Genomic DNA, 17,968 nt, shown 5'->3' with positions numbered 1-17,968 from the left:
AGCCCTGCATCCGTTACCGATCAGTGACATCCTAAGACTAACTCCTAAATGGCTAGTGTTACTCCAGTGCGCTGTAGTAATACTCACAGACTTCCCCCTAATCTACAACCTTAACGCTCGACCTCCTCAATTCCATGTTAGGTGCTAGCATGCTTTGTGCAAATGATTTGATCGCACCAGCTTTCGTAAAAGAATGGTCCCTGTGAAAGTGAAATCAGCCCTTTTTTGCATTATGGTTTTGGATTTATGCCCTAAAAATTACACCAACTCTCAAAGTAATATGTAGAATGTGAACCAATGAACTCCATTTTCTTCTTTATCTTTCGCATTTCTCAATATTCAGAAGAACTACCACACAAGCAGAAACAAGTGACAGAACGTCACTAATTATTAAATTTGGGCTAAGAGAGCTTACAACCATGACCTATAATTTAAAAGTCCAACAGTCACGTAATTGGGCCGGCCCAATGGGTGTTATCACACACAAATTAGTAAAAATAGCACGGGCTAGCCAATTTTTGGACGGGTAACCAAAAATAGCCAGTGTTTGCAACGTCATTAAAATATAGATTAAAATACCCTAGTTGAAATATGAAAAGTTACAACATGATATGTTGGATTATAGAGCTTCTATGTATAAACTTCCAGCATATTATGTTGGAACTCTAGAACATTATGAAATTCCAGAAAGTTATACTAGAATCTCATATGTTAAGAAATCGAACTCCAGCATATTATATTGAAATTTTTCCGAATTTTAAGAATATTATTGTTCAGATTTTATCTTTAAAATGGCTAAATTTTGATTACTTTTAAAACTCTGGCTATTTCTTAATTACTAATTGTAAATCGCGCCATTTTTAATTCCCCCAAATTAGGCCCTTCGCTGGTTCACATTTAATTGTAAATTATTACAATTAAACTATACTTTTTCTTTTAAAAAAGAAAAAATGACAAAAGAAAGCCGACTCTCGATCATTATCTTTTGCTTGTAGCCAATTCTAAGAGCCCGTTTGGACATAAGAATTTTTTTCCTTTTTTCCAAAAAAAAAATAAAAAATAATAAAAAACTGAAATCAGCGTTTGTTCATAAAATTTTCAATTTTCACTTGAAAATGCATTTTGAAAATTTTCAAAAATTTGAAAAAATCCAAAAAGTTGTTTTTCAAAATTTTTACTCAAATCACTTACAAAACTTCAAAAACAACGCAAAATTATATTCATGTTCAAACACAACTCTAAATTTCAAATACCATTTTCATATAAAAAAAATTTCCCCCTATCTTGAAATTTTACAATTCTTATGTCCAAACGCTCACTAAATAATTGTTTTTGACCGTACTCTTTCATCTTATTTGCTCTAAGAATTTGTTATCATCCCTCCTTTTCGTCTTTTACTTTTACCTCTTGAACTTTGTATCAATGAGTTAGAAATAATTTTCATGCTAATCATTTCAAGTAAATTTCTAAAAAGGCCAAGTCCTCCATATCCTTGCAAATTTAGGAATGCTTAATGATAGTTGATATAACACCTTCAGCAAAATCCACATCGCCAAAACAAGAAATAGATAATAAGTATATAAGAAAGCAAGTTTTAGGCTATAGTTAGGCATTTTTAAACCGTGCGAATGTGAGTCCAAAGCAGATAATATTACTGGATAGTTAGAATCGATGAGTATATAAGAAAACAAATTTTAGGCCATAATTAGGCACTTCTTTCAAACCGTGGGAATGTGAGTCCAAACCAGATAATATCACTAGACAGTAGAGTCGATGAGTATATAAGAAAGCAAGTTTTAGGCCTTAATTAGGCACTACTTTCAAATTGCAGGAATGTGAGTCCAAATCAGACAATATCACCAGAAGGTAGAGCCGATGCGTATATATGAAAGCAAGTTTTAGGCCTTAATTAGGCGCTACTTTGAAACCGTCGTCCGAATGGGAGTCCAAAGCAGACAATATAATTGGACGGTTAGAGTCGATGAGTATATAAGAAAGTAAGTTTTAGACTTACTTCCAAATCGTATGAAATGTAAATCCAAAGCAGACAATATCACTGGACAGTTAGAGCTGAGCACTAAAAAAATCTTGCCGTCCGTTGCACCAAATGCCTAGGGGGGAATATTCAACTAACTTAGAGACTTCATGACAAACAAAGTAAACTAACTTGATTGGAAGATAGGTGGCATAAAAAAAATAAGAGTATCAAACAAGGGCTTCAAAGTGTCATCAATCAGCTATATACATATAATTCGGCAACATTTTCTTTAGAGATTTCCAAAAAACAAGAACAAAACAAAACTATGCCGAAATCATGAACTATATTGGCCGAACACAAAACTTAAACCTTAGGCATTTAAATAGCTAGGACAGATCCATAATCATACTTCTTATCATTTCACACAAGAAAAAAAATGGTTAAAACATCATTTTTCCACTTCTTTTTCCTAAGCTTGTTAGCTTTAGTTTTAGTACATAGTTATGAAGCTAAAAGCCTAAAGCCAAATGGTCATTATTTCAGGCAAGACTTGGAAAATACCACTACTACTACTACTACTACTTATTATCCACAACTTAGTAGGACTTCACCAGTGCATGTTAGGCCTCAAAATTTACTCAAAGAGAATGACAAAATTGAACAATTACCTGGTCAACCTCAAGGTGTAGATTTTAACCAGTACTCAGGGTATGTTACAGTTGATCCAACTGCTGGAAGAAATTTGTTTTATTATTTCGTCGAGTCGCCTCAAGATTCTGGTTCTAAGCCCCTTGTCTTATGGCTCAATGGAGGTTAGCTTCCTATTTTTTTCTTACATGTTTCATTATTCCAAATGATGAAATGAGATCAAATAGTTCTTTCACATCTGCAGAGTTATATATTTACACAATCAAGTATTATACCATGTTTTTCAGAGAATTCTGAATGGCAAATTGTACAACATGAACATACAATTTTCATGTTCATGCTTAAGTTAAATGACATACTTGTAGCTAAACTTGTTTTAAGAACTCTATAAAAACATATGAAAAGGGTCAAAAAATTACCCCTCTATACTAAATATCTTAATTTATCGCTCATTATACTTTAGGACTAATGATACATTTCCTGTAGCAAACTGTCTCGTATTTGTCCTTGATCACATGGAGCTTCAACCTCGAAGGGTAACTTCTTAAACCATATTAAAAAGTAGAGAGGTAAATATAGACCTTTTTTCTGAAGTATTTTGACACGTGAAATCCATTCAGTTCATGTTAGAGGTCCGATAAAGTCAAGGCCAAGTGCCAGACGATTTGTTAAATGCTAACAACAAGAATATAAATGGCCGCACAATATAACCATGGGAGAATTAAGATATTTCATGTAGTAGAGGGGCAAGAAGGGGAGTCTTGGAGCAATGGTAAAGTTGTCTCTGTGTGACTTATAGATAAGGGTTCAAACCATGGGAGTAGCTACTAATGTTTGTGTTAGGGTAGGCTGTCTACATCTTACCCCTTAGGGTGCTGTCTTTCCCCAAACCTTGCGTGAACGCGAGATGCTTTGCCCACTGACTTAACTGACGTAGATGAGGGGTAAATTTGAACCTTTCTCCTTGAAAAAAAATACATGCTCATATATGTTTTCTTCTTCTTCTTGAACATCTGAAAACATTATGTAACAAACAGGGCCAGGTTGTTCTTCACTTGGAGGGGGAGCATTTGGAGAACTTGGGCCATTTAGAGTTAGCAAAGATGGCAGTCTACAGAGGAATCAATTTTCATGGATTTCTGGTCAGTTACTCAAGGACTAGCAGTACTATTATCAACCCTAAGTAAAGGACATTAAGAATATACACTAATGAGTTTTGACATTTTCTTTATCAGAGGCCAACATAATCTTTCTCGAATCGCCTGCTGGTGTTGGATTTTCATATACAAACACAAGCACTGACTACAATTCTAGTGGAGACAGAACAACAGCTATTGATTCTTACACCTTTCTAGTGAATTGGCTCGAACGATTTCCAGAATACAAAACAAGGGACTTTTACCTTACTGGAGAGAGCTACGCCGGGCATTATGTACCTCAACTCGCTCAGCTTATACTTCTGCACAACAATTACACAAATCACACTATTATCAATTTAAAAGGAATCACTGTAAGTTTTTTTAATCTGAGTAACATCTCTAGCAGCTCATTTTTACCTCTAATTAGACCATTATTATTGTTTAATGAAATTCATGTCTCAGATTGGCAATGCCTATGTTGACTTTGAAGCCAACATGAAAGGAACAACAGAGTATTACTGGTCTCATGCACTAATATCAGATGAATTATACTACAAAATCACATCAAGTTGTAATTTTTCTACTCCATCTTCTGCATCCAAGAAATGCAAAGACCACTTGGACCAAATCGACAAAGAAATTGGAAATATCTTTCTATACAACATTTACGCGCCATTGTGCAACAATACATCACCCTCAAATACTACAGTAAGCAGTGTTATATCATTTGTAGCGTTTTGTGTAGAAATAACACCAGATATCCACTCTAAAGGGCTGCTATTTAGGAATTAGTCAGTGCGTCCTGAATTTCAGTTTTTCAGTTCACCTTTTCAGGACAAGAATTTTCTGAGTTGTTCTGAAGTTAAGATTTTTAGTTTAAAATTTCAAGACAAAAATAAGTGGTGGCTAATCTCTAAATAGCATCCCTTGAAATGGCTATCCGTGCACCTGCCCCGTCTATTGTCTTAGAGAAACTAAAGAATGTACAATTAACTAATGCTCTCAAATTGTTTGGTCTTTTTTTTTTTTTTTGGAATAGACCTCAGAAGTTGATCCTTGCATGCCAGTTTATATTCAGTCCTATTTTAACAAACCAGAAGTTCAAAAGGCTATCCATGCAAACGTTACAAGTCTTCCCTATCCATGGCAAAGCTGCAAGTATAACACTCTTGATTTAGTGAAAACACTTTTTTCTTCCTATTATCTATATTTCTAAGCATAGTTCTAACATTATTTCATAAATTTTCTTTTATTGAGAACAGTAACACGCTTAATCTCAGCTGGAAAGATAGACCATTGACAGTTTTGCCACTTATACGTCAGTTGATGAAGAGTGGCTTAAGAATCTGGCTATATAGGTAAGATTTATGGAAAAAAATCCACAAAATTTCAAGATAACATAATGATATATAAAAGGGAATTTTAACAAGCTCGAACAAATGACAATACGCTTTGCAGTGGTGACATGGATGTTGTAGTGCCAGTGACAGATACGAGGTATGCTATAAAGAAGCTAAAGTTACCAATCAAGACAGCCTGGTACCCTTGGTATTTCCAGGAAGAGGTAGATGCTCATCATTAAAAAGAAAAAAATTTGTTAAATTTGTTTTTTCATTTTCACTTACTTGCATTTGGAGGAAGGGAGCTTTGGTATAATCGGTAAAGTTACGCCATGTGACCAGAAGGTCATGTGTTTGAGCTGTGGAACCAGAGGCGGACCCAGAATTTTTACACGATGGGGGCATATTATTCTACTCAACCCCCTAAAGGCTTTTAGTGTTCAGGGTGCCAACTGATTTAAATTAACCATTTTCAAGGTATATACGTATATATATACATGATTTTATCCGAAAGTTTACGGGGTCCGGTGACCCCTCACCCATACACATGGGTCTGTCTCTGTGTGGAACAGCCTCTTGAAGAAATACAAGGTAGAATTGCATACAATAAACTTTTGTGGTTCGGCCCTTCCTTGGTCCCCGACATAGCGGGAGCTTAATGCACCAACTGTCCTTTTTTTTTTTTTTTTTGCATTTTGTGGGATCAGTTGTTAGTGATAGGGTCGGGTGAACAACGAAGGCTCATTTATTAGTAGCTAAACAGTTAGCACAATCAACCATAAACTTTAAATTGTGGATCCGTCTCAGAGTATTGTTACATGGTGAAGACGCTAAATGATGGTGTTGATTTTGTGTAGGTTGGTGGATATGTAGAGGAGTATGAAAACTTGACATTGGTGACAATAAGAGGAGCAGGGCATTTTGTTCCAACGTATCAGCCAAGTCGTGCCCTTGCTTTCTTCTCCTATTTTCTTAGTGGAAAGCTTCCCCCTAAGGAGGAGTAGGCTACAATAAAGTGTTCATTTCTCCATAACAGAAAATAAAAATGTCTGCATTTAACGTTTTTGTGTTGTCTGTATCATTCAAGTAAAGCTAATTATAATGGAAGACTTCATATTTGCTTTATCTGCATAGCAACAAACAATATTAGATTTACTTCACTTGTTTGGGGAAGTATGGGCATTCTGTTGTCACGTTATCAACCAAACTCCAGCCTCGCGTCCTCTTTTTTTTCACAGTGGAAAGCTTCCTAGAGGTAAAGCATTTACTTCACTTCCTATTTATTCTGGCTTAGATCCTATCTTGAAAAATTTATTATGTATAAAATATTTAATTATGAACCTAGTAAACAAAACCAGCTATCATGAGTTCAGAGACAAATTTAAATTCCCTAAACTTTAAAACCTGACTCAATCTCTTGAGCCTCTCCATATGGAGTATAAGACTTGGGCTACAGTAAGCATCGTTTTTTTAAATATTTTCAGCAAGAGTTCTGACACTAAATAAATTGACAGGTTTATATATATGGCCGCCACGGATACCTAAACTCCCTATTAGCATATGCAAGAGGATTAGAGCTCAGGTGGTTTCCACCTCTCCATATTGTGATTGCTACACCCGTATATACAAGCCGAATTCCTGTACAATGATTGCATGGTAGAAACGGGAGTCGCCTCCACACATCCAAAACAAGAGCGTGAAACAGACAACAGAAATGATTCAATCAATGAATAGACTTTGACAAGACCCCGATATTCTCGTTATTAAGACTCAACTTGTCATGCCAAACACAGGAATAACAGTCTATACCGACCACTATTTTTCACCCTCAATTTTGACTCTATATATACGCAAAAGGGCTTAAACTACCCCTGTTATTTATTAGATAGTTTACAAATACCCTTCATCCATCTATTCGTCTGAAGGAGCACAACTTTATTTATATACCTACAACTACCCCTCCTTATAACGGCAAAAGATGTGAGCCCCACTTTTAATGCGTTGGCAACATTTTATTGGGCCACGTGACTCCTGATTTCACTTCACACATATGGGTATAATACACTCGCCCCATTTGTTTGACCCGCCCCATTATTTTCTTTCTTTCTTCTTTACTCTTTTTTCCTTATCACCCAACACACCTAGTCCTCCCCCCCCCCCAAACTTTTCTTCTTCTACCTGCCTTAAAAGAAAATCAATAACAATGGCACCTTCCTTCAATCCGCTCTCCTTCCTTACTATTTTCAGTTCACTAATCTCATTTTTCACTTTACAAATCATCTCCACTATTACCGCCGCACAATCCCTCTTATCCTACAGCCTTCATCCTACCCTTTCCTCCTACCCAAAAATCAGCCCAAAAAATAATCCTTTTCTACTCAAAAACAGCCACAATACCACCGAAAAACACCCCAAACAACCTTAAAATGCAGCTGGTATGCACCACCGTGCAACAACTCCAAAACACCACCCCATTTTAGCCATGTAACCATCAATTTTCTCCAGATCTTAGCCTTTTGATACCCAGAAAAACCAGTAATTAAAGCATCTCCATAACCATCACGAAATCCAGCCAGTTTCCTCCAGCGAAACAGCCACAACAACACCCAAAAACGCACAACTGCCAACACCAAACCCTCGACTTTCTTCAAAACAAGATCCGAGAACTCACTTTCTTCATCACTGGTGATTGATTTTTTGAGTTGGATTTCAAGTAACCAAGTCAAGCGAGGTCTTTGGCGAGTTTTTTGGTTTACGATTTCCGGTCATAAATCCCCGTCCAGTCAAGGTGGTAAGAAAGAAAGAGAAAAATAGTAAAGAAAAAAAGAATAATGGGGCGGGTCAAACAAATGGGATGGGTATATTATACCCATATGTAGGAAGTGAAACTAGAGCCACGTGGCCCAATAAAATATTGTCAACGCATTAAAAGTGGGGCCACGTCTGTTGCCGTTAAAAGAAGGAATAATTTTAGGTATATAAATAACGCTGTGTGCTTTTTTGGATGAATAGATGGATAGAGGGTATTTGTAAACTAATTAGTAAAAAATAAGGATAGTTTAGCTACAGTACCAACTAATTTAAAATCTTAATTCGCCTCCATCCACTACAAACACAGAGGGTCAGCGAGAGTTATGCTGGTTATTACGTCGCAGCCCGCTTACATCATCTTCCACGACAGTACTGCTCATTTTATCATGAACATTAAAGCTGTCACTGTTGGGTTTAAGGCTTTAATAATGCTGTTATACTTACATCGTATCTCATGTTTCCCGTTAGGCTTCAGTTTTTTTTAGTTCAGTGCCGGTGATCCACATATCAACGTAGAAGGAAGAATGTGAAAGGCTTCTAATTTCGGAAAGAAAAGAAAAAACATACCTTTCTTAGGACGAATGCTAATGTAATGGAATAAAAAGAACAGGAAAAGAACTCACCAAAGATACGTACATCCAACTCAAATTAGTTTGAGATTGAGGCGCAGATTATTTACCTTATGAATTGTTACTGTCATTCATTAGCTGGAAAAGTAAGTAGAATAACTTTAAATTGGAAACTAATAAGAAAATAAAAAGTAGAATTGGATGACCAATACTTAATTAGAGTTTTATTGTCCATAGATTAAATAACTTATTGTTAATTTTATATATATATTTGGTTTTATTGTTCATAGATTAAACAATGTTTATCTCCAAGTGACATTTTAATACTAAACCATATATTTGGTTTCCACAGACAAGGCATGCCAATTTCCACTGCCATATGTATCTAAACACATAAGAATGACGCAATGAGGACGTGGAAGAAACAATCACATTGGAGATACAGATGAAAGAGCTTCGGCGACAGCCTCATATCCCATGAACACAATGGCGCCCACGGTATTCTATTGAAGAGGTACCAAGTGATAAGACACTACTGTTAAATTTATATTAGAGCGTGCATTCACCATGATTATAAGGCAGGTTCTCCCTGTCTTCAATGCAGGATAATACAAAATACAAATGGACCCAAAAACATTATTTTATAACAGCAAGTGGATATTTTGGTTGGTTTACTTCTAGACTTCTAGTCCCGCAATACTTTTCTCAATTACCATCTAACTACTGGCGTGAGGAAACTTAATATACTCATGGAAAAAAACATGTCACGCAAAACCATAAAAAGCAGACTGAATAAAAACTACTACGAACGCCAACCTACAAAGCAATCACGAGATATAGGCGGTATTCACCGGAACAAGAGTCTCACACACCTCTATGATTGAACCGTAAAGAACTCGGCATCTACAGCATAAGATGGTAATCTCTGCAGATGTTTGGATGAGAGAGCCCTCCATAGAGCTGTTATGTTACCGTACTTTTCAGTTGATTCCTTGGAATAATACACTGAAATATTACAAACTGCCAGAGTAATCCATGCAGATATTTACAAATGGAGCACAAGACTTGAGTACTTGAAGTAAACGATTACAAAAATCAACACATTGTGCATTACGAGGAATGGCTAAAATTGAGATAAATATATCTAGCTCAAGGTTTGATGTTTCTCCTTTGAGGAAATTTAGGTTGGAGTATGAACCAAGAGGGGCTCGCTTTATAGTCAATTCTGAAGACATCAGATATCAAGCCAAATAAATGTTAAAGAGAAAATTAAAGGGATATCTACATATGGAACAATTACAAAAGATCCTACTCACAGAAGACAGCCTTACCTCACAAGAAATGTTGGCTAGACAAGTGGGTAAATACCTCCGCACAACAAAAACTTTACGTCTCCCCAACGTCTCCTCATATGCTGTGTCAATTAGATCCTACACCTCCCTCCACGCTTCTATGCATAAATACTTCAAATATTTCAAAATACAGCACCATGTTGAAGCTGCGAGTATAGAAAGCTTTTAATCAGCTTTGCCATTGCAAAGATGACCGCAGAGTGGAACCAGAGCTCTCTGAGCCCACCATCTGAAGATACAGCAATTTTTTGTAGGTAACCCATAAACTATTTCAGAGCGACATGCACATTAATCATTTTAAACATGTCTGCATGTCTGTATGTTGGTCTATTATGCATTTGTAGTCAGTGATGAATAAATATGAACTTTGGAAAAAGAATTTACCAGAAGCCACATTACACGGCCTTTAGACCTTCTGTACTTGCTCATTTACACTTAACGCTTCCAGAATGCTACTCACCCACCTGCACCATGTGATCATAGCATCAAGTAGATCAAAGTTAAGCAAATCTTACAAACACAGAACGGAAAATGGAAACCAATACATAGTCCCTTGCCTCCTACATCCTTCAGGTAGTTAGAGTTAGCTTTTTTTTTAACGTTTACTTCGTAGAGAAGTGTTATCCAGTGAGAAAGGGCGCAGACAGTCTGAGAGAAAAGAAGATAGCAGTTTCGCTTGACTGAATGGCTAAAACTTCATAAGGAAGTTCAACAAAACACTAGAATTTTAGACAATTCTTTCGGACGAGTTGCCAATCTTGACAACAAAACCTGCCACTGTCATAGGGTTAACATACTGGTGACACCATTACACAAGCATACCCTGTTCAAGAAAAGTTACTGAATGAAACAACGGCATTGGGGTTAACCATCCCATGGGCAGGAGCTAAGTTGCTCCGACACGACAGTTTAGGTGCCGCACTCGTGTCAACACGACACTAGTAAGGATGTGCGTATGAGATCCGTACCGAATCTGGTCAAACAATTTTGAGTACTTTGACCACGACGGACGGAAAAATTCGAGACGAGATACAATTTGATTCTTGAAATCAAAACCAAAACTAGGGTAAATTTGAAGAAAATAGCATACCTTGTCTAGGAAATCAAACATTTACTTATCTACAACTTGAGAATAAAAAAGAAATCCACACTTTACAAGCTATACGTAAGTATTCCACAATTTTTTTTTTTATAATTTAGAGATATTTTTATATTTTTATTTTTTTAGTTATTTTTAGCCAGATCCCCGCACCCGTATCCGTACTAGGATCCGTATTCCCGAATCTTAGAATTTACATCTCGAAGGATCCGACTTATAGATCCGCACCCGTGTCGGACACCCACACCCGTGTCCGAGCAACTTAGGGCAGGAGAGGTAGTCACAACATCACCCAATTTACTCAGCATAAAATGGTCCAGTCAAACGGGAGTTTAGATTGCCAAGATCAGGGGCACCGAAGAAGTGGCTAGATAGCAGCAGCGCCTTACCTTTAAAAAGCTACTTAATAAAATGTACCCCTTCAATAAAAGTTACTTAATAAGATGATAACACTAGAATGTAGGAGTAGTAATTACCCTTAAATTAAGTACTGTGACGTAATATAGAGCAATCGTGAAGACGCAAGAAAAATGTGGTAATAGGTAGGAATAAAAAGGTGGATCATAGAACTATTTAAGTGTTTTGTAGGTGAACTTTTGAAAGAAAGTTCCATAATTTCGAAAAGGTCAAACAAACGATATTCGCTGGTTACAGTAAGGTTAAAATTGCTCAGAGATAGCCCTAATGCACAGTTTTTGATATAATACTAATGGAAATTGAATTCCTGCAAAACTGTTCCCCTCAGGGTTCTAACTGGTTTATCTGTATAATTCAAATAAAAAACAACCCAGGTTAGGAGGGAGAAACAAAAAATATATACACTAGAAATCTTTTGAAGAAAGAAAAAAGCATAACGAAAAAATAAAGACAAGGAACAGAATGCAACATATTCTTTCATTTGACGCTTTATTCTCTTCCCACAGCCAATTCCTAACAGAGACAGGCAGTGAATAGTTACTTCCAAGCGAAAGAGATCATACCAACTACACGGGGAAAACATGGGCACTAAAAATAACAATTGCATATTGGCTTTACAAGATAGAGTCAAAGTATCTTATAAAATTATGGACACAAACAGAAAGGGAGAAAAGATGCAACAAAAGAACACATTAAGATATTAAAATCGATAAGTTACCCTTCAAGACCAGGACTTGTTGGATAGTATATATTTCTCAACCCAAGTCTTTTAGCTGCAGAAGCTGTAGTCTCCCCAATACATGCAACAGCATTGTCCCACTGACTCGATGCTGGAATAAGATTAGTCCATACCCTGTCACATAACTCAGCAAAATGAAAATAAATGAGAAAGGAGAAGGATGAAGAACATCATGGTGCATTTCTATCCCCTGGCTCAATGAACAATATGTGGAAACATTTATGTATAATATTCTCTAGTATGTTGGCGGAATTACAAACATTAGCTATAGATCCTAGTGCTTGCTTATGCCAATATTAGACATCAATAGATGATCCTTTAACTTTTGCTATAAAAAATGAATAATTTTGGAGCGTCCTACCGGATGGCAGAGGGAGATGCTACAGCAACAACAGGAGCAGAGAGTGCCAGCTCAAGAAGATATTGATCAACCTGATTGACTGGTGCCTGCAGGAAATGACATAGATTATACGCAACAAGATGAGATCTAATTAGGTTAGATCAACTTAAGGATCCAAGAGGATAGCTAAAACTTTGACCATTTATCAAAACTAAAGGACAAGTTACCCTCTCTTCAGGGTAAGAACGTGTTAACCAAATTTGCAAGCACACTAGTCTCACGTGAGTAAAAATGAATCTTTCTCCAGTGATGCAATGAAGAAATATTGTACCGTTGTGTATGTGTTCAACCGAGTAACCTCGAATCCCCGCTCAGAAAGTCCTTCCTCTGAAATAAAAAGCCGTATGTCGTTTAAGATTACTTCACATAGTTTCATATGCTGAGGAAAGTTTCCATACTAAACACGAAATATCAAAGTGAGACAGTTGCAGTCTTGCAGATATCAGATGAATCCTGATCTGTGTACTAATTACGGCTAGTAAAAGGGAAGGGAAGCCACGATTTTTGTGGTTATTCCTTTCCTTACCTTTTTTTTCCTTTTAACTCTTTCGGATAATGGTTGAAAATAGAAAAAGACACCTCCATAGAAACTAAGAGTTCCATACAGAAAAAGAGATTTCTGTAAAAAATTGGATGAATGGGAGAGTGAGGAGAGACAGAAACATAAAGAGAAGGAGAATATCATGCACACCAATGTCAGTGCCCGCTTTTGCTGAAGCAGGATAGAGAACAGTGCACTTATCATTCCCATTCTTTGGAAGCTCTGAAGCTAAAACCTTACCAGTTGCTGAAAATGCAATCAAAAAGAAGTTTTCAGTCAGTGACGAAAAAGAAAATATCAGTCAAATTTCATTTGACACTTTCTGCAAATACAAGGGGTCTAAATGAAATGACAAATACAAGTGTCAGCCCCGACGCACATGTTTGTGGCGTATGCAATGTTTTAAATGTCAAAAGAAAAAGTGAAAAATTGACTCGATACCCTTTGATGGTGTAAATGCCACATCAAGATACTGCTTTGAAGACTGAACAGCTTCATCGAATATGCTAGCTGTACCAGGTCCAACGACACCTACTCGGACAGATGGGGTCCCAGCAGCTCTAAGTAGCAAATTAGAAACATGAGGGAACCAGATAGCACAAAAGCAAATATAGATCATTTAGGCAGCTTAAAGAATTTGAGGCTTCTATCAAGAAATTAACTGTAATGGAAAGCATAGATAGTACACAATCATCTTTTCTGGGAACCAAATTTTTGTACCATTTTAGTCAAAAAACTTCACCTGACAACATAAGTGCACATTACGGTAGACACTAATGATTTTTTGCTAATTGTGTCTGCTGACAATCAATCTACTGAGAATCTTTTATACAAGCTTCTATTCTTCTTCAAGGAATACGTCCACAATGGATGGAAGGTTCATACTAAAACTGTGTCACATAAAGCTACATATCAATTAAGGGGATAATCAAGACTTAATATGAGAACAACCAACCATAACATATAGGAAGTATTTGCATCTTAGCTACGGAGTCCAACGAAACATCTTCAACAAGTAGATAAGATTCTAAAACTTTCTGAAAGAATAATTAAAAAAGAGCTGCTCAAAATTTAAAAAAACAAAAAAATAACAACAACTTGTCTACACAAGCAAGCAGCAACATATTCAAACACTTCAATGACTTTAGTTTTACAAACAAGTCAAACACTAAATGACTCAAATTAACATCAGGTCTTGTCAACATTTTTATACTTTTAAAGCAAACTTCACAGAGATTTTACCCAACAGAGGAACGGTATTAAAGACTTGTCAAAAGGATAAATTAGTTATTCAACATCACAAGGTGAAGAACTTAAGACAAGATTAACCCTCCTTAATGGAAAATTTCAACCTAGCCCTTACTTCCAAGCATCAAGAAAAACCTTTCCCGCCTCCGGTGAAGTAATGATAATCCAGTCAAACGTGGCGTCTGCTATCACAAGAAGAAAGGAGAAAGAACATTAGTGCCACTCAAGACGCCAGAGGACATATGTGAAATGAGGACTTCACAGTCATAAAGTTTGCTGATATAGTTCGCTATGAATTATAATCGAACACCAATCAATAGTAATTTATAATGGATGCGCAGAGGTATGCAAGATACCCATGCAAGTGAGAGAAATATTGTTCAACGTTTTTGCTACTTTTTTGGGGCCATTTGAGAGATATTAAAGAGCAACATTCCTTTTCACTTGTCTTATATGTTGTTCATGTTTATTGAGATTTCTTTTCTATTAAGCCTAAATATGTCATTTTTCCTGAAGCATAAATGTTCTTCTTATTTATCATCTAGCATAATTTATTTAGTAACTAAAGAGTATAGCTTGTTAATGAGAAGGAAATAAAACCCACCCCAACTTTTAGTTATAACTGAAAAATTAGAACTTCGTATAGTCTCAAGGAGGGAAGGTAGGTTTCATGCAATGCGTACCGTGGCTGCTGCCGCAATCAAGCTTGTTTTTTGTTTTTTAAATGATCTCACTCAAGCTTGTGTTCATACTCATTTGTTGCATTCGTGAATTTCACAAATGAGAGGAAGTAGTGAACGGTAGTACTAGTTTCAGCAATGGAAATAATAATAAAGTAATTCGTGGAAGTACCAAATGGGCCTAATCTTAAGTGTACAATATCTATAGCCTTGGGTAATATAGCAATGGCAGTTTGATTAGTACTTATAACAGCAATAGCAATAAAGTGATGGAAGTGCAACTTAGCTTGTCTGCTTACAATTGCTATAGCCTACGGTAATATCTTAAATCAATGGCTTCACTTAATTTTGTGTTTGAAGGCGTAATATGTTGTTATTCCAAAAATGTCATCTCAAAACATTGCCCAAGTCCATAAGTCTCGTTTGAAGCCAACATCATCAAGAGGAAGGCCAGAAAAGGGGTATTGTCCCCACCCCCACCCCCACCCCCAAACCCAAAAAAAAAGACCCGCCGCAATCCATAAAAAAAAATATTAGTTCTTAGAAAGTTTCGGTTTTGCACATTCAATAAAGGATAATCATGCAGGATCCTAAGAAATGTCATTTGACCTTGAGAGCTCTAGAAAATTTATATTCTAAGAAAAGAACATCAATTTACTCTGTTTAACATTATAATTTCAGACTTCTAGGGCACCAATCTAACCTTCAAAACAGATTTCCTGCAGATAGAATATTTTCTAAAACAAATCAAAGCCAATAGTAGATATTAGCTCCAATTTGTGCAATGAAGGGAAATAGAAAATGCCATAGAAAAAAAAAATTACATTGATGCTCAACGCTTAATCTTGGGCAAGTAAGTATGAACAAAGATTTTCAAGCCAATGCACAGATAGCAAGAAACCTACCACTTAATACAGAAGTGAGCCTGCCTAGATCAGGTAAATGCATGTGCTGAATGAGAGGAAGCTCAAGACAATCAATTCCATGTCTGGCCTGTAATCAAGAAAGGAGGGAAAACATAATTATTGAAGACACTACATTTACTACTTCCTAGAGAGACATCCATGCTAAAAAGTCGTTTGCCCCACATATATCAAGTCTAGATCACCATGACCTTTGGTGTTAGAAATTTGGTCTGATTAAAAAGTTGTTTGCCCCACCTTCTCTCGCTCATGACGATTTCTTAAATGCTTTTTATGGATACATTGTTTTTCTACTTCATTTAAATCATTTCTATCAATCTCACGAGGAGATAACCACGTGATTCGAGAAATTCTTTTGAAATTTCTATCACTCATTTGCCTTTTCTTTTTCCCAAATAGAAAGCAAACAAAAAGATATTGCAGGCCATTCATGAACATGTGTGTCTGGTATGGCAGAAAAGCATTTTCCGAAATTAAGTCATTTTCTGGAAAATACTTTCCTGTGTTTGGTAGTGTGGAAAATATCTTCTGCAAAAAATATTTGTAAAGATTGATAATAGTGCTATCAAATTGGATAATGCTTTATGAAATTTCTGAATATTAAAGATTGATAATAATGTCTAAGTAATATTGAAGCATTGATATGAAGTAAGGAGCTGAAATTACGCCTCTTTCTGGCAAGAAAACACCAGAAAATGACTTATTCTTCAAATTCTTTGAAGAATATTTCCTTCATACCAAACACACCAAATTGTAAATCCAGAACGCATCCTTCCGATTCTATGCTCTATGCTCTGCACATGATTCTATGCTCTTCACCACATCCTTCCGATGACTTTGTTGAATCAAGTGTACGAACACACTCTCTTCTAAGCTATGCCTAGTCCCTCATGGAACCGCTAAACCAAACTCCTCTTGATTTTTAGACTAATTTGCAGTTTTTTTCTTTTCGACAGGCTAATTTGCAGTTCACTGTTTCCTTTCACCACTCTATCGTACTCATCCTAGAAATGCAAGTGATCGGCAGCTAAACAGTTTAATTTGTTTAAGCATTTGATCAAACATCTAATGTGTCACTTCCTTTATCCCAATGTAGCTACGGAAAACATACAAAAACATAGTCTACGCAAAAAAATTATATCTCGCAACAATCACTAACCCTAGAACTTCAACATTATTCATGAGAACCAAATTAAAACTAAAAAGGAAAAAAAAAAAGCATATAACCGGAAAGTTGAAATTCTTATTGAGTACCAGAGAATTCATGAGCTTGCCGTTCTTGCCGCGTTCTCTGGTGACAACAACTTTCGGCTGCTTCGAACACGAAATGGAAACCGAAGAAAGTGAAACACACGCGCCGACTCTGAATGAACGACGGAAGCAACTCCGCCGCTGCTGCGAAGTGGAAGAAGACGACGTCAACGGAGGAGGAGACGAGGATGAGAGAGAAAGCTTCGACATTTTGTGAACGTGTTGCTCTGACGGCTGCCAGCTGTAAGCCTGTAACCGATTTTAAACCGCAACTTTTCCTCAGTAATCAGAAAAGGTTTAATTTAAATTGGAGTATTTGATTAGTACCCAGTACTACTATTGATTAACAAAGTGGTGGTTTTTCTGGACACGTGGCACATGTGGAAGGATAAGAATTGTACTTATGACACGTGTACAACAATTAGGGCCCACTATCTGCTGTGACCTACCGACCATTATAGGCAATGATGGTATTCTACTTTAGTGTTATCATCAGCTGCTCTACGGGATAATGAAAGCTTGAATTTAGACCGTAGATTTTAATGAAGGAACGGGAAACATCTTATCTGACGGTTAATATCAGGATTTGGTTTAGATTAAGGTGTGAGTAAATACTAAATACTGGTGAAAATATTGGTTAGGATCTCAGGTGTGTGCCCCAAGATGCAACAGATCTAAATTTGGCTCCTCCTTGTTCTAAAAGAACACGCAAAGCAAAATTAAAGTAGGGTCTCTTACTAATAATGTGGGGCATTCATTAGTAATAAAGGATTTAAATAAAGTAATTAGAGTATCCTCTTTTCCTCTTTTAGTGAGGCAAAAGTTAAGTTTAG

General features: G+C 36.5%; 2 protein-coding genes across 6 annotated transcripts; one reads left to right on the top strand and one right to left on the bottom strand.

Annotated features, from left to right (window-relative positions):
• The first annotated feature begins 2,357 nt into the window (after nucleotides 1-2,357).
• LOC104226723 (serine carboxypeptidase 1-like) lies at nucleotides 2,358-6,230 on the top strand. The gene is made up of 8 exons (XM_009778774.2): nucleotides 2,358-2,790; nucleotides 3,664-3,768; nucleotides 3,862-4,136; nucleotides 4,228-4,473; nucleotides 4,805-4,923; nucleotides 5,028-5,123; nucleotides 5,224-5,329; nucleotides 5,963-6,230. The coding sequence occupies exons 1-8, from the start codon at nucleotides 2,415-2,417 to the stop codon at nucleotides 6,107-6,109; spliced, it is 1,470 nt and encodes a 489-aa protein (XP_009777076.1). The 5' UTR covers nucleotides 2,358-2,414; the 3' UTR covers nucleotides 6,110-6,230.
• Nucleotides 6,231-9,462: 3,232 nt separating this feature from the next.
• Nucleotides 9,463-17,425, bottom strand: LOC104226722 (uroporphyrinogen-III synthase, chloroplastic). 5 transcript variants are annotated; one of them, XR_011406982.1, is made up of 11 exons: nucleotides 17,139-17,425; nucleotides 15,867-15,954; nucleotides 14,397-14,463; nucleotides 13,475-13,593; nucleotides 13,184-13,279; nucleotides 12,764-12,819; nucleotides 12,454-12,539; nucleotides 12,072-12,206; nucleotides 10,222-10,301; nucleotides 9,817-10,066; nucleotides 9,463-9,710 (listed from the first exon to the last, which is right to left on the bottom strand). XR_011406982.1 is itself a non-coding variant. In XM_009778768.2 (10 exons), the coding sequence occupies exons 1-9, from the start codon at nucleotides 17,343-17,345 to the stop codon at nucleotides 10,244-10,246; spliced, it is 912 nt and encodes a 303-aa protein (XP_009777070.1). In that variant the 5' UTR covers nucleotides 17,346-17,425; the 3' UTR covers nucleotides 9,463-9,983; nucleotides 10,222-10,243. The 5 variants fall into 5 exon arrangements, 2 of the variants coding, with proteins under 2 accessions (XP_009777070.1, XP_009777073.1); XR_710902.2 differs by having other exon boundaries at nucleotides 9,817-9,983; XR_011406983.1 differs by having other exon boundaries at nucleotides 9,817-9,935.
• Nucleotides 17,426-17,968: the final 543 nt, after the last annotated feature.

This window comes from Nicotiana sylvestris, chromosome 4, assembly GCF_000393655.2.
Source record: "Nicotiana sylvestris chromosome 4, ASM39365v2, whole genome shotgun sequence".
In the NCBI taxonomy this organism is placed as follows: domain Eukaryota; kingdom Viridiplantae; phylum Streptophyta; class Magnoliopsida; order Solanales; family Solanaceae; genus Nicotiana; species Nicotiana sylvestris.
Note: the sequence above shows the minus strand (reverse complement) of the source record. Positions and strands in the feature narration are given on the sequence as shown.